The 17,267-nt window shown below is 31.2% G+C and overlaps 1 protein-coding gene across 1 annotated transcript; it reads right to left on the reverse strand.

The window, feature by feature from the left end:
* Window positions 1–754: 754 nt before the first annotated feature.
* Window positions 755–9,836, reverse strand: LOC143561357 (agamous-like MADS-box protein FUL-L). The gene is made up of 8 exons (XM_077049469.1): window positions 9,611–9,836; window positions 7,569–7,647; window positions 6,691–6,755; window positions 5,592–5,691; window positions 5,465–5,506; window positions 2,486–2,527; window positions 1,014–1,135; window positions 755–919 (listed from the first exon to the last, which is right to left on the reverse strand). The coding sequence occupies exons 1-8, from the start codon at window positions 9,793–9,795 to the stop codon at window positions 805–807; spliced, it is 750 nt and encodes a 249-aa protein (XP_076905584.1). The 5' UTR covers window positions 9,796–9,836; the 3' UTR covers window positions 755–804.
* Window positions 9,837–17,267: the final 7,431 nt, after the last annotated feature.

The following is a 17,267-nucleotide window of genomic DNA, read 5'->3' on the forward strand; positions in this document are numbered from 1 at the left end:
TGATGACTACTTGTTAAGTCCCAACCATAACAAGAGAATTCATTGTAGAGTAAGGTTACTGTATAATAATTGTTTAACGTATGATAGATACGCGAATCACGTTTAAAGGCAAAAATAAAATGCTCAAAGGCAAAAAACTAAAACGCTCAGCCAAAATACTAGAACGCTCGGCCAAAAATACTAAATCGCTCAAAACGGTTTTGTGAAGAAAAGTATAAAATTGATAGATTAACGATCCAAAACAGTTTATTTCGGTGAACCAATGATTAATTGGATATTTATTGACGATTTCGAGATCTTGTTATGTGATTTCATGGATCGATTTCATTATATAAGTATTCTTGTACCTAATGTACATTAAGCAATTATTGTATTCTATCTTTTCTTATTAATTGTATGTGTTGGTATAATAGTCCTCACGAAACAAGTTAGTGGTTGAAGGTTTAAATCATGTAACACACATATAAATTGTTTAATCATAGGAGTAGACTAGAAGTCGAAAAAAAATTGTGTAATCAAAAAAAGTTCAAGCCAAACAAGCGATCAACGAGCGAGCTTACCTTTGCTCGTGCTCGGCTCGTTTACAAACAAATCCGACCTGATCAGCTAATTTACATCCAAGCCGAAATCAAACAAGCATTTCCCATCTATTAACGTAATAATTAATAAAAACTCATCGATAACCGTATATGTAGCAGTGATCATTGAACATTTGAACATACAATATTATAACAAGAATTCAAAGTACATAACTGATTACTCATTTATGCCACTTTATAAACACACTTGAATGCCCTTATGATCTTATTGATTAATGTGACGATACAACCATGGCGGCATCATCGCAGCAGATACGTTATGCATTCGACCCGAATGATCACTATCATCCCTTACAACTGTTGCTCCTTGAAATGATCCACTACAACCATTCAAACACAATAATGCCAATAGTTTCATTTACGAGCTTAATATGCATGAGAAAAGAGAGAGAGAGAGAGTGAATGTGTATCTACCTCTCGAGTGCAAGAGGAACTGAGCACGGTGGTTGAGTTGTTGGTGGTGGCTGCGGCGGTTGAGGCTGAGTTAACAGAAGTCCTACATTTTGTTGTTCGGTGGTCTTTTCATTCTCCTTTAACTGTTTTCACATTCGGAAAATACAAGTGTTTTTATATTTGCAACAACGTGTTTTTTTAACAGCGTTCGGAACTACCCTAGACGGGATGCCAACCGTCTATACTGATTTTGACACTCATGGAGGAAACCCACCATTGTTGGACTTGAAGGATCAGGTTTCGAACTTGAAACCTAAAGGATCCCAAGCCTTAATAACCAACACGGCAACACCCTCCATGCCATTGGACCAGAAGGCCAACGGCAGCAACAAAGTATTAGCGACAGCATGTCGCTGCTAATGCTACTAGCGGCGATTTTTAGGTTTTTTTACCATGTGGCGGCTATTTCTCCGGATCCTTAGTAGTGACACTATAAAATGTTTGACCAACTTACTTTGTTTTTGATTCATAAGAATGTTGTATCTATACTATATATAAACCATGAGTGAGGGACCTCTTAATTTTTAAGAGGTACCAAACTTGTTGCTTTTAGTACAAACTACAATGCATACTATTAAGACATTTTAAGGGCAATTTTGTCTTTTGACAATTTTGTCTTTTAGCAAAAGTAAAATAATGTTACGGTTGATTTTTAAGTTATTCAAAATTAACTACAAGTTTGGTTCTTTAACTTTAGACACATTTTGTTAACTTATATAATAGTTACATTTATACCCCTTATTTTAAACCAACTACCCCGACGACGTTTAAATTTTTATAAATTTTTCACACGCTAATATTTTTTTAAAAACATTATACCATAAAAACGAGTATTTTATTATCTTTAATTTGAGTATGGTATTGCTATACTTTTTTTATTTTAAAACTTAACGTGTTACGTGATTACCATTAAAGACCGCAAACGAATCGGGCGGGTGCGGGTCATGGGTCTACAAGGTTAAGGTTGAAATGAGTCAATACAAAAAGGTTAAATTGGTTTGGGTCGGGACGGGTTTGGGTTGAAAGGGGTCAAGTCATAACGAATTTCGGGTTAGAACAATGTCAAACGGAACTGGTTGCGGGTCAAGACGAGTTCAATGCAGCGTTAAGTGCGCACCGACATCTGATTGCACGCGTGCAATCGTTGTGTGACGTGCTTACTAATACCGGTTAAGATTCCAATACCGCAATACGAACATATTATCTTCGGGTTACGCGCATACTATTGTGAAGTCATGTATATATAGAAACGGTAACACCGGTTACGCATCCGATGACATGTTTGCATACATACCGCGCCGCATCGCGCGGGCACGTAGCTAGTATGTTATTATTGACAAGACTAGTTAATGAGCAGATAAACTAAGTTAAAATTAAAGATGAAACAATAATTAATTGCTACATATAAACTAAGATTTGTTATAGAGGTATACCTTCTTGTTGAGTGCATTGTTTTGCTCTTGGAGTGCTCTCTCCTGCCACAAAAGGATAAAAAAAAGGACATTCATCAACTGGAGACTTGCTTTCTACTTTCCTAGACAATAAATTAATATTTGGCAAGAAAAAATAATTTATGATCACCAAGATTTATTCTTTAAAGTTTAAATAGACCGATCACATCCTTTTAAACGGCAGTTTGAAATTGCACCAAGTGGTCGTTTGCAGGGCTTTATGTCAAGTCACAACCCACTTTTTCAAACAACCATTTGCGTATATATATGTCGAGCGGCTGCTTGCATGTTTATATTGAAGGATTAATCTTGATAAATGTTTGAGTTTGAGTTTGAGTTTGAGTCGGTTTAGTTTATTAAATTAGGAATAAGTTTTGGTTATTATTATTAATTTATATAGTTTCCTAGTTTGAGTCTAATTAGGTTTCTTGGTGAGCAAGTTAAGGTTTTAGTATAAATAGATGGTTTAGGGTTATTGTATTTTGTGTAGTTTTCAATCTTAATAATATTGAAAGAGTCGTGAGAAGTTCTCACAAAATTATCGGTGTTATTCGTGTTGCTTGATCCAATTAAGCCCAACAAGTGGTATCAGAACGCATAAGAAAGTCTTCTGTTTGAAGATCAACTCATCAAAGCTTGTGAAGAATTTATCACTCGAAGTTGTGTAGAAAGAAAAAAAGAAAAGTTCACGTTTTCTTTGTTAGTTGCAATTACCAAGGATAAGAAAAGGTGATTAAAGAAAGTTGTTTTTTTTGTTTTTAATATATATTCTGTTGATCTTGCATTAGAAAAAGTTGGGAGGTGTGATTGGTGATCGAGAAAAGGGTAATAATTAAGAAGGTATGTGACTTTATTCGATAGAAGAAAATTATAATAAAGAACCTTAAAAGTCAAAAGACTATTAATCGAGCAAGCAGGAGAGTTAAGCAACCGAACCGAAGACGAGAGAAACAAGGAATAAGATCGAATCCACCTGAGAAGAAGGATTGCACATTAAGACAAAGACGGTCGTATCTGGGTGAAGGATCGAGAAGAAAAATCAACGTTAATCTGTGTGATTCGTTGAAATAAGAAGACGCAACGTTAATCTGTGTGATTCGTTGAAAGAAGCATTAGCGTAAATATGTGTAATTCGTTGTGATCGTATCTGTGTGAACGATCAAAGAGGACGATCTTTGTGACGTTAAGAAGATTAGAAGAAAAGAATGGCTGATAATGCAAACAATGCAGGGAATGTTCCGGTTCGAGAATTTAACAACACCTCGTTTCAAGTACCAAAGTTGACAACAATGAACTACAACACTTGGACAATTCTAATGGAGTTAGTTTTGGATGCACAAGGGTTGTGGGAGACAATTAAGCCAGTAACCAGTGGGGCCGTTGATGAAAAGAACAAGATTGCAAGAGCAATTCTCTATCAAGCCTTACCAGAGGATATACTCCTTCAAGTTGCTAGGAACCGAAGTGCGAAAGACATATGGGATGCTTTACGTGTAAGGTTTCTCGGTGCTGACAGGGTCCAAAGGGCACGTTTAGCAAGTTTAAGAAGAGAATTTGAGCAACTTCGAATGAAGGAGACAAATACGATTGAAGAGTTTGCTGGAAAGTTAGCAGGATTTGTTTCAAGATATACTAGTCTTGGTTCAAATCTAGAAGATGAAGTGTTAGTGCGAAAGCTGTTAGATTCGGTGCCAAAGAAGCATCTTCAGATTGTTGCTTCTATTGAGCAGTATTCAGATCTTGACACCATGCCATTCGAAGAAGCAATAGGCAGGTTGAAGGCCTATGAGGACGAATCAGAGAGCAAGATGAGGCGGGTGATAACGGTCAAAGTAAGTTGTTGCTAACTAAAACTGATGGACAGGAAAGTTCAAAGAATGAAGAGGATGTTTGTGAATGTTGTGGACGAGGGAAAAGAGACCATGGACGTGGCCGAGGTAGAGGACGTGGCGTTGGACGAGGTAGAGGTGGTCGATTCCAACCCAGTGAAAATCAAAAGGAGAAAGGTATGGGTCGAGGTAAAGCTCATATCAGATGCTATAATTGTCTTGAGTATGGTCATTTTGCATATGAGTGCCCCGGGCCAAAACCGAAAGAAGAAGCTAGTAATTTGGTTCGTGAAGACTTGGATCCAACACTATTTTGAAGTGTGACGAGTCCATATCAAGATTAAGGGGGTGAATGAAGGATTAATCTTGATAAATGTTTGAGTTTGAGTTTGAGTTTGAGTCGGTTTAGTTTATTAAATTAGGAATAAGTTTTGGTTATTATTATTAATTTATATAGTTTCCTAGTTTGAGTCTAATTAGGTTTCTTGATGAGCAAGTTAAGGTTTCAGTATAAATAGATGGTTTAGGGTTATTGTATTTTGTGTAGTTTTCATTCTTAATAATATTGAAAGATTCGTGAGAAGTTCTCACAAAATTATCGGTGTTCGTGTTGCTTGATCCAATTAAGTCCAACATATATGCTAAATTATAGCTTTTACTTTTCAAACGACCGTCTGATAATGTGAAATTATAGCTTTTACTTTTCAAACGACCGCCTGAAAATGTGAAATCAGATATTCGAGTGTAGGACTAGTAGGACCCTTTTCTACTTTTATTATACTCACCGATCATATAAAGAAATGAAAACCATATGAGACATTCTGAATATTGTTGATGACTATTTATTCATGCTGTCAGTTTGTGTCTTAATATGTTTAACATGTTAGAAACGACACAATTAACACAAGTATCAAACATGAAAATGACTCGTTTAAAAATTGACTTTAGTGGTCTGATCATGACAATTAGACGTTTTATGTACCAACAAAGAGAAATGATGTACTTTAGTGCCTTAATTTTAATTACTTTTATAAAAGTACAAAATTGCCAGCACACTTTTTTTGCTAAACATGTTTTATCGTGTCTAACAAGCGCCCATTATGACAACCCTACTATTTATTTGATTACATACCTTTTTATGAAGTTCTGAGATAGACTCATGCATGACTTGGTTCTGCATACAAAACTACGGTTTAGTGACTAACACAAGACCAGGAAACCGTTAAGTAACAAACATATGTAAATGATGAAGTGAATACCTTTCTTGTTCGTATTCGCTTGAGAGCGGTATCAAGTTGTTGTTCGACGCTTTGAAGCTCTCTAAGGTTCAAAGGCTCAAGGTCTTCCCCACCATAGTGCCTAAAACAAACATATTTATAAAATCTAAGATGACTCCAAAACTGTTTTTATAAAAAATAATTGATGCATAAACTTTTAAAAAAAATCATGGTAAACAAAGTTAAACCATATAAAGCAGTTTCCTTTATGAAAGTTGGTTTAAAATCATATCTAAAACAACAAAATACATAACAAAAGGTCAAAAACAATGATAATAAAACACAAAGAACACTATTTATGAAAATTTAATTAATATGATTGATGGGTGATTTATTGATTGATAGAGAGATGATAAACCAAAACAATTAAATAAATTTAATTGTGGTACATTTTAAATCTCCCCTTAAACTTGTTGAGCATGAAGCCGAAGCGATTCCATACAACGCGTTCATGTTGGAGCCTCTTTTTTTGTCCGTCTTTAAATTTTAGAAATTTATTTTATTCTTTTGCTATGGTGAATCTTTCGATATAGATATTCGCTATTCACGTCTATAAAACTCGAAGATTATGCATTACGTATTTTAGTAATGATCTCAAGCATTTTGATATGTATTTTAAGCAAGAAAGAAAACGAAAGAGACAATATAAAAAGAAATATCTATAGAGATAGAGAATGAAATACAAAATATTAAAAAGATTCAAAGATAAATTTAAATAAATGCACTTATTTTATATAGAGTAACTAGTGAGAGTGCTCTCACATACTCCTAACTTTTTTATGATTATACTAAACACACAGATAACTATAGTAATTATTATTATTTTACTTGAAGTAACAGTAATTATTCTAGTTAAAACACTGTAATGTAATAATAATTCCTCTAGTTATATATATATTAGCATTTAACAAGTATTCGTATGTGATCCAAACACTTATTTCTGTAACCCTCCATTACCCAGCCATTTATGCATTGTATTAGTTCATTAGGATTAAAAATGCAATATCTAAATTCATAACTCAATAATTATTTGAATCCATAATGAAATGAGTTAAAGAAAGATATACTTATACTTATGTACCTTATGTTCTTTTCTAGCACATCAATCTTTGTCCTCAGCTTGGAGGACTCAAGTGTCCAGCTTCCCTGCTCACAAAACCCAAAAATCAAGACCAATAAAAACTAGACCTGCCACCTTTCAACAGTAGTCAACAGCCATAATTAAAGATGTGCAATATTTTCTTAAGTTTCTTTTGACAAGCCTCAAGAGTCAAGTCTTAAAAGAGTGTTGCAAATGTCTTCAAATTAATAATACAGACAACTTCAAAAGATATATAGTTGGCTTTCTAAACTATGGGTGTGCATGTAATATAAACCAAACCGAAAAAACCGAAACAAAAATCAACAGCTTGGTTTTATGTTTTTTAAAAACCGAACTTTTGGTTTCGTGTTGAGTTTTCATGTAATAAAAACCGAAAACCGAATTTAATTTTATTTTGTTATTCTTAGTACTTTATAAAAACTTAAAAACTATGTTACTAAAAAATTTAGATCGAATATAATAATTAACCAGTTATTTATTATCAATATGATTTAGGACTAAATTCATTAATTTTGGCCAACTTTATATTTGAACCAAAGTTACTGCAACCAAACCGAATGACCGGTTTCAAAATCCAGAAACCAAAGTTTCGGGTTTTGGTTCGTTTTTAGCCCAAAACGAACCTTTATAAACAGTCATATTCCAGATTTTAACAATAAGAGGTTTGCACAGAAGTCAGAGGATGTCAAGTAGAATCAAAATAATGCATTATAAATTTGGATTATATTGTCCAAAAATCAGTTAATATATATAGTACCTTCTGGCATTTGAACATGAAAAGATAGTTTTTTAAAAAAAGTTAAATACTTAAGTATAAGTTTTTGAAGTTTTTATATAATATATATATATATATATACCTGTGTTTCTGCTTCAGGTCCCGTAAGCAGCTTTTCTGCATAGGAGTATCGTTCATACCTTTCAAGAATTGCCTCCATACTGTTACAAACAAACCACTGTCACAGTTATTGTTCAAAGTTCAAACATTACACATCAAGGTATTTATATATCTGAAACAAAAGGTTATAACTACTTAATTAGTTGGGAATGTTAATAAAAACATTAATGCCAATGTTTTTTCACCAGTGGATATGCTAATATATACATATGTGTAGATTTATGTACATAAAAACAATCAAACTAGTTTGTTCGTTTGTGTTATTTGTATTATTTAACTATGTGTGTATTTATCATATTAGTTTTTGGAGACTGAATACAATAAACATTAGAAATGTATCACCTTTTATTTTTCAATCTTTTAGAAATATAAACGGTTATTTTTTTTTGAGTATGTGCATTTTCTTTTTCCAGTTTCGAAAAACTCATAAAACGTAAACCTCTCATCCCTATCTCTATATTTACACTAAAAATTATTACATTTCTTTTTTTTTTGTTTAATTAAATAATATTTTTTTAAATATTTTTCATTACAGTTTTTTATCTCCTGTACTCACAACCAATTCAACAAATATTAAAAAATATATTTGACAAACAAAGTTTCCTAAAATTTATAAAAAATCAGTAACTTTTCTTTCTCGTCTACTCATAACCACTCAAAAACCTATTATAAAATATGTAAAACTCTCTCACAAAGATTTAGGGGATAGGTTGGGAATGTTGTTAGTAGTAGAACACTTTTTTTTAAATAAAAGTTTAAATAAAATAACTAAGTTGGATATCTAACAACTTTTGATTGTTTTCCTTGAGATTTTTAGGTTTTCCGTTGGTTTTTTTACGAAATTTGCTGCATGTTAAAAAAAATCTAATAAAATCTTGAAAATGTATTAATTAAGGGTCATATTATCCCCATATACGCCCCGTATAAGACTATACAAGACGTACATGTACCTGTATAAAGCTATATGAGGGCCCATACAGACAGGTATAGTCTCCCGTATAGCCTTATACGAGAAGCATAAGAGGGTGCATGATGTGTCTAGAAAACCCCTTAATTAATTACTCTTTTTTATCTTCATTAACTCTAGTGAGATAGTGTTATATAGACTAGCCAGTATCTAGTTTATGAGTACTAGGTTCTTTGATGCATGCGTACGGAAAAACTCAGCTTTTGTACAGCATTTATATATATCGTTACACACATGATTTAATAATAACAAGAAAATAACTAGGAAAAATCAGAAAGTTCAACAAAATCTGTGTGTCTACTGGTTCAACATTCAACATTATACAAGTTTTACAGCTAATGCTATTAAATGTAACTATTATCATTAGATTTATTATTCATATTAAGATATATGAATTAGATTTCTATATCTTAAATATTAACTAAAGTTTACCATTAGTTGGTTAAGTTTATTATTAAACCTTTCAATAAAATTTAACACCTAGTTTCTTTATCACTTTAACTTGAGTAAAAAAGAGATACTATTTTAAGGTTTGCTCACAATTAAGGTTGATTATTATTCATGATCACATTAGAGATGTTGGTCAGTAATCTAAACAAAAGATTTAAATTTAAAATCTTGTTGAAATAATCCACATATCTTACAAAATATAAAGACTTTAGTGGTACAATGCTACTAGTTTGTAGTATTAGATATATTGTTAGTGATTCTTTTCATGTCAATACTGATGGTACCTTCATAAGAAATCAGGTACATATGGAAAGAAAACACCCCCAAAAACAAGATTGATGGAACACAAAGTTGGACTTTAAAATAGATAAGATTTGAACTATAAGTCATAATTTGAAGCATGCAAAAGAAAGATTTTACAAAAGCAAATTTATAAACTTGTGTTGTACTTAAAGAACCACACACACACATATACAAACATACCCAAAAGTAGTGATATTGAGGTGAGGTTTCTGACTTTGAATAAAATGGTTTTTAAGTAGTAAATAAACAAGAATCAAAAAGTTTTATAAAATAAAAGATGTGACCTTGAGTGAGTGGAGTACTCAAAGAGTTTGCCTTTAGTAGAGAACACAATAAGAGCAACATCAGCTTCACATAACACAGAGATCTCATGAGCTTTCTTTAACAAGCCTGTTCTTCTCTTGGAAAATGTCACTTGTCTACTAATCTTGTTCTCAATCCTCTTCAACTGCACCCTACCTCTCCCCATCTTCTTATTATTCAAAACCCTAAAAGCAAGAACAAGAAGATCATATATGTCATGTTGATACTAATATATATATATACATAGGATGAATATCATTACTGAACTCTTAAGTTATTTAAGAACCTGAAAGAACTCTTGAAAACTAACGTTTTTATAAATAAAATTTGTATGTTAATGTTATTTGAGTGTAGTTTTATCACTTTTAATATCTCTATTTACGATTACAATTTTGAAAATTAGTTTTTATACACATCTATGTTTTTCACACACACATATATATATCTTGATATAACCCTAAAAGAATAAACAAGATTTGATCATTTGCTGGCTAACTTACCTTTTTGAGGTCTCTTGTTCTTGATCTGTAAACTAGTAGTTGTTGTTTTGTTCTTGGGTTTAGTTTTATAGAAAACCCTAAAGAGAAAGAACAAGAATAGAAGAAGAGCAGAAGAATGTTTTAGTTTCTAATTTGGCGTATATCCATAATTTGATGAAGAAATCTGTTATTTGTGTTTGGAAGAAGATTGCATAATTCGTATATCCATAATTTGATGAAGAAATCTGTTATTTGTGTTTGGAAGAAGATTGCATAATTTGGGTGAGAGAGAGATAAAGTAGACTGTGTGGTTGGTATACTATCTTCAAAAAGGTTTGATGACCTTAAAACCAGAGTGGTTTTGAATGGATGAAGAGGGCATAATAAATAGAGAGAGAGAGTGGAGTGTGTGGTCAGTATGCAATCTTACAAAACAAGGTTTGGTAATCTTAAAACAAGAGTGGTTTTCTAAGGATGTGTTGTCAAGTTGTGATTGGTTTTGTTTTCTTGCCATTGTTGTCTGCCTTTGGGGCACATGTATTTAGGTTCTTTCATTGAGTATTCTGATTTTTAAGGATGGGTTTCAATAACTAACATAGATTATGTAAATTATTATATTGATTTATAAAATACATGTGTTTCTGTCTTGTGTTTGTTTTGTATTTTGATTATAATGTTGTACTCGGTGTATTGTTTTTGGTTGACTAACTTCTTGTTATTCTTTGTTTTTTTAATATAATTGGTTGTTCAAAAAAAAGTCTAAGGTGTTAGAGATAACCGTTACAAACATCTTGCCACTAGTGGTCACCAATTCAGCATTTCACTCATTTTAAACGTTTTATTAAACAGGTAATGATCACCTATTTTAAACTTTTCAGTAGAGAGGTGATTGTAAGATTTTTACTTATTCGGGGGGGGGGGGGGGTTAGATTTGTACTAATGGCTTCTGAGTTGGGTTGAACCCGACACAACTACTGTTTACTTATTCGTGTCGAATGGTAGGGGCTAATATGAACCGTATAGCAAATTGATACATTTGACGCTTGTTTGACTTTATGAAAAATCCTTTATTTGAAGTGTTCCACGAATTGTAAGCTTGGCTATTCATGGTTCTAATAGAACTTGGCCGATTTTGCAGTATACGTTCCACAATTGTGGAATTCTATCCGTTTCTGGATCAACTAATGACTGATCATAGAACCGTTGAAAGAGGTTTTTCCAAATTTATTTAATAATGTTTTTAAAATGAATTGTGTTGTTGCATAATGTCATGATACTCTAAGAACACAATTGGAATTGGAGATAAAAAGAAGAATTTTAAACGCAACAGACAATAATTTTGACGTTCATTATCTGCAAAAAACACACCACATAGCTTCTTCTTCTTTTTATCCAAAATTTTATTAAAAACTAAAAGTGAGCTACTCGCAAAGAGCAAGAAGCCCATTATAAAAGGGAATAAAACAACTAGATATGAAACGAGCTACACACTATAGAGGAAATTTAATGAAGCTAAAAATGCACCATTTCTCTCAATTAAGTGTTGCCCTTTTGCTCTTATGCTTTACCCACAAGAAGCACATGGATTTAATTTCGCTTCACTTTGGTCATTTGAAAGGGTATATCATTTAGAAAAAAGTCATTCATTGCCAAATTATCTAACAAGTTACCACAGAAATAGCTTTAATCGCCATACATTCCCCCTTATTCTTCATGAATTTACATGGGTAATCAGTCAAGGATCTCCTCAACCGAGTTGAGATGTCTCAGCTTTGATAATTTGACCCAATCATGTATTATTGACAAGATACCTCTTGAAACTGAGCAATTCATAATTAAGTGTTTTGCTATTTCAGCATAGTTCTTAACAACACACAACTGACATCTCCCACATCAATCCGTCTAATCAATACTGCATACTTGGTCGCAATTCAGCCGAGTAACAGTCTACTATTATAATAAACAAAAATGATGGTTAAACCACATTATCCCTAATTGGCCTAATATTTTGCCATGTGGCACTCTATCTTTGAAGCTTTAGATCATAAATATTTCTAATTAAATTAAAATAAAGAAATTAAAACCTTCTATATACACAACTAAATATATTCCTTGATTTTTAATATTTAATTATAAAATTAGTCAACTAATCATAATAGTTGTTTTGAATTCTTTCTTCCATTAAAACAAAATTTCATTATCAATTAATAATTAGTGATTTCCTTTAAGTTACATATCACTAATTATGTAAACAACTAATATACAGCTCCTATTTGTTACCATAAAATTTGTTTATTTCCATTAGTGATTTTCATCAGCAACAACAACGAAAACTAAATTTCTTTGGTCTCCTTCATTCCTTAGTACTAAACACTTTATATGATAATGTTCGTACTCACAAACAAACTTTAGGAGCCTTTCATAGCTCTGCCCCTCTTCAATCAATTTACCTTAATTACAACCTACATTGAATTACGTATTTTATATTGTGCATCATATATTAATATTGTATTCTTCGCACTTTTAAGCATAAATGAATTACATGCATGTATATAAACTAGGTGTCTTCTTGGTTGCCTACAAAACCATTAAACTGGCCAAACTTACCATGTTGAAATTAAATTCGCCTTTAAATAAGTTGTTTATGTTTATACAGTGTTATACACACACACACACACACTTGGGTTACAAACATCATATTACACGTGGTTTTCATATAAAATTTACATGTATCAATTGGATGATATTTTTTTTATAGCTCCCCTAAAAAACATGCAGAAACCATTTCATTATATTCCATAACTAAATAAATATATAAAATAAAACTAATTAGGCGTTAAACTAGAATATTAAACTGAAGTTGTTTTATAAAAAAACGAGCGTTCTTCACCGATACAATAAACATAAAGGTGGTACCCCACTAAAAAATGAGTAAAATCGTGACCAACGGTTTGATTTACGGCTTTTATAATTATGAGCCGTATAAACCAAATCGGGTTGTATGACGTCGTTGGTCAATTTTAATTTTCTTCATGTTGTATACGCTTTAAATTTATCGTTAATGTTATTTTATACTTCTTCTACCATTCACATGATTCCTTTTTATAAATGTATTTATTTTGTCAAATGATAAGACAATGTCTAAAAGATCAAAAGCTCATCTTATAAATTCAAAGAACGATGTTTCTTACAGGAGTTATGTAACAAAGTATCATTCGTTTACCTGCTTATAATTAAATTTTATGGGATATGTGTTTATTTTAATTACAACTAACATATAAGATTGTACCTATTTGTTTTAATGTTTCAGTAGATGCATCTACAGATCCGTTGTCGTACATTTCAAATGGTATTCCATTATTATTTAATTTGGCGTAAATTAAATTTGAAAAATACAAACAAAAAATTAAATATGCAAAGCACATTTGTTTTAATTCCATCTAATAGTTGAATTTCTTACCGTCTTTAATAAGAACAATGCCTATTCCGGTGCCGCTGAAAAAAAAAACAATGAAAATTCATCCTTAATATAATAAACAAAAATATGGTTATGTCACTTAACACCTAATTGGACCATCTTTGTATCACTTGCCACTTCAAGGTTCTAAATAAAACCATATCCCATCCCATATTGCTCCAATGAGAAATCAAGAAGAAAACCAACATTTATAAAAGACAAGGTATTGCATCTAACTTATTATTATCATTAGGTAGTACATGAACTATTGTGTACATCTACTCAGTTTTAAAAATATTTAATGTTATCATAGTTTTCTTTTTTTTTTTGTCGATTTGAAAGCTGGTTTGCGAACAACCAACCATTTGTTTTTATTATTTTTTTGGTTGGGCGGCTGATATGGTCCAGTTTCTAAACAGTGCTTTTATCTCAAAAAATGAGTTAAAATATTAAATAAGTTGAATTTTATTTGTAACAAAAAACAAAAATAAATATTTAGATATTTAAGGATTTCTGACATGTATATATACTTTTTCATATTGATTAATAGTAATTTAAAATACCGTATAATACATATTTATATAAACAATTTAACACATTTCTTGTATTTTTTATGATGTCGTCGTTTGAATAAATTTATTTGTTCCAACCCGTATTGCACACGGGTACGTAACCTAGTCTCTAAATAAAACAATTTAATTTAACTAGAGCCCAATTAATTCAATACATAATTAACATTATGTCAAAGCACATTATCCAAACAATATATAAAAGTCAAAACCACAATAGCTTTAATTACCATCGCAACCCAAAATTTGAGTACATTGTCAAAAATAGCATTTTAAACTATTTACATTAAATGTTTATTTAGATGCAACTTTTTATGGAGTATTTATTTATAGGGTTGACATGATTATAATACTGAACTCATACTCAAGTGAAGTATACGTATAGCCATATGAATTTCTTTGACCTTAATTATAAAGATTAGTACCGTCAATAATATTCACTCTCTCAATTTTGAAGTCAGATGTTTTCAAAATCTCATGTGATGTTTATTAACTTTAGTATAAAGTCTTAGTTTTTAACTTTATTTTATTTCTTAAATAAAGAATTAACTCATTACTCGGTCCAATCACCTTAGCCGGAGGTGATTCTCTCCCTCTACAATAAGACCTGACTCAATTGTAAACACAAGGTGAATTTGGGTCTCAACAATAAGAATTTTAACGAACACAGATTAACCAACCATTTTAAACTTTTACACATCATTCGTATAAACAGACACACATTATCAACGTGCATTAAAGCAAAACACGCATACTCCCAACAGTAATGTGTAAAAGTCTAAAAACACTATGACTTTAATCATGATCGCATTCCAAAATTTGAGTATTTTTTCAATAAGAGTATTTAAAACATGTGACATTAGAAATAGATATTTATGTTGATAAATATTCTTATGTTATGTTATTTATGAATAAAGTTGACATGATAATAATAATAGTTTTGATTATCATTATCTTCAAGAAATCTAGTGATGTTTGTTAATAACAAAACTTTTCACTTACTTTCCACTTATAAGGATTTAAACATGTAATTCACATTCAATAAACACTAGGTCATGGGTAGCCCAAGTGAACTTGATAGTCATATGGATTTCGTTGACTTTGTTTATAAAATTTATTACCTTTAATATTCGTATTAGGTTCACTATCTCAATCTGGAAGACGGATGTTTTCAAAAACTCTTTATGATGTTTATTAATTTCAAGTACAAAGTAACATTAAGGCAAAACACATGATCCACACATTATATAAAAGTCTAAAAACTATATGTTGTCAAAAAGAACATTTAAAACTCATGACATAAATAATAAATCAATAAACTTTTTATGCTATGCTATTTATTAATAAAGTTGACCTAATGCAATTTGTCTTTTGGTTAAATCACATGAGAGTGATGGTTAAGACTTTGGATCATTGAGGTCTTAGGATCGTAACCGGACTCAAGAGGTTTTCCTAATTCTTACTTCCTATAGGGTTTCCTCCATGAACGTGTTTTTAGGTGAGTCAGACCTAAAACGTTAAAATCAGTATGGCCGGTTGATCACATGCATCGCGTTTTAGGAAGATTCACTCAGATATTATGGATAGTACCAGTGGCGGATCTAGACCAAAATCTCAAGGGTAACGTTCAATTTTTTTTTTATTGTATTTCATACTATGTATACGAATTTTTTTTACCATATTTCATGCAATAACCAAAAACTTTTCTTATCGTATTTGATGCACTTATATCATCGCTTTCTTAGATTTTTCATTTAAAAAGATTAGTTACTAAGATTTTTCTGTTGCATCTCTCAAGTTTCATATTTTAAAAGAAACAAAATTTAAACCATAAACTCAAACTCAACTTCAATTTACATATTAATCTTAAATCTCTAATTAATTTCAATTTAGACATAAAGCCCAAATTCCTAATCAATTCCAATTTACATTATCCAGATATCTAATAAACCATAACCAATTATTCAAATATCCAGTCGCACATAAACAATTCCAAATTAGCAATTTATATAAACAAATTACAATTATAATTTTAGATTAAAGTAGAAGTACACCTAAATTATTTGAACAATTAGAAATCCAACCGTAGAAGAGGGATTGAGGGAGCATTGGACGTCGGCTGTAGGGTGGAGGTTCAGTGACCAGAGGAGGGCAGCTGGGGGTCGGGGAAGTGTAGGGTGGAAACAACTGCTAAATAAAACTTTGTTTTGTTGAATGTTGATGTCCGGCCTAAACCAAACGTCCAACATCAGGGAACAACGAAAGTTATATTTGGTTTGGACTTTAACTAATTTTAGCTTTTAATTTGGTTGGACTTTATATAAATAGGGGTAACATTATATTTTTTTCAGATGTAACGAACTACAAAAACCGACCAAAAAATTAATTAATTTGCACTATCAACGAAAGTTGAGGAGTAACGGAGCCTACCCCTAGCTATAAGCTAGGTCCGCCCCTGGATAGTACCAAACGACGTTAGAAAAAATAATAAAGTTGACCGATGTTAATAATATTTAAGATCGTCGTCTCTAATAACTCATGTGAAGTTATAGTCATTAAATTAATTGACTTCAATTATAAACTTAAGTATAAAGCCTAGTTTTCAACTTTATTTAATTTATACCATAAGAAGTCTCATAAACACAATTTAACTAATCATTTTAAGTTTATAGGGGTCATTCGCATAAATAGGCACACATGACTAACATTAAGTCAAAGCACATAAATCTAACATTATACAATAATAGTCTAAAACACATGATATAACGTTTTAGTAAAAAGGAATGATTTCAAATAAAATGGGTGTACGTAGGTGTAACCTTTCCTCACCTAAATATAAAGAATTCGTATCACGAAAATTTGTAAGTTTAGATGATTTAAAAAAAATTAATGTGTTTCAGTGTAATTACTTTAGTTCAAAATCGTAAAGTAATAATAATTAGTTTACATTACTTCAGTAATTTATTCGTAAAATACATGAACAAACAAGTGGCTTTCTTTTCATGAGATTTATAAGCATATATATATATATATGAAACATAAACAAATAAAAACGTATAATTCTACTATTTATTCTTAGTAGTTGTAGTTGTATCAATTAAAAATTTGAGATTAAGGCACTACAGTATTAAGA

The sequence above is a fragment of the Bidens hawaiensis genome, unplaced genomic scaffold (assembly GCF_021521415.1).
Source record: "Bidens hawaiensis isolate Kalapana, Puna unplaced genomic scaffold, B.hawaiensis_p1.1 tig00020665_1, whole genome shotgun sequence".
Taxonomy (NCBI): domain Eukaryota; kingdom Viridiplantae; phylum Streptophyta; class Magnoliopsida; order Asterales; family Asteraceae; genus Bidens; species Bidens hawaiensis.

Coding starts and splice junctions, on each gene's coding strand:
- LOC143561357 (XM_077049469.1), bottom strand. CDS start 9,795: ATGGGGAGAGGTAGGGTGCAGTTGAAGAGGATTGAGAACAAGATTAGT. Junction 5,692..6,690: donor GTGCTAGAAAAGAACATAAG/GTACATAAGTAT, acceptor TGTTTGTTTTAG/GCACTATGGTGGGGAAGACC. Junction 5,507..5,591: donor AGCGAATACGAACAAGAAAG/GTATTCACTTCA, acceptor TTTTGTATGCAG/AACCAAGTCATGCATGAGTC.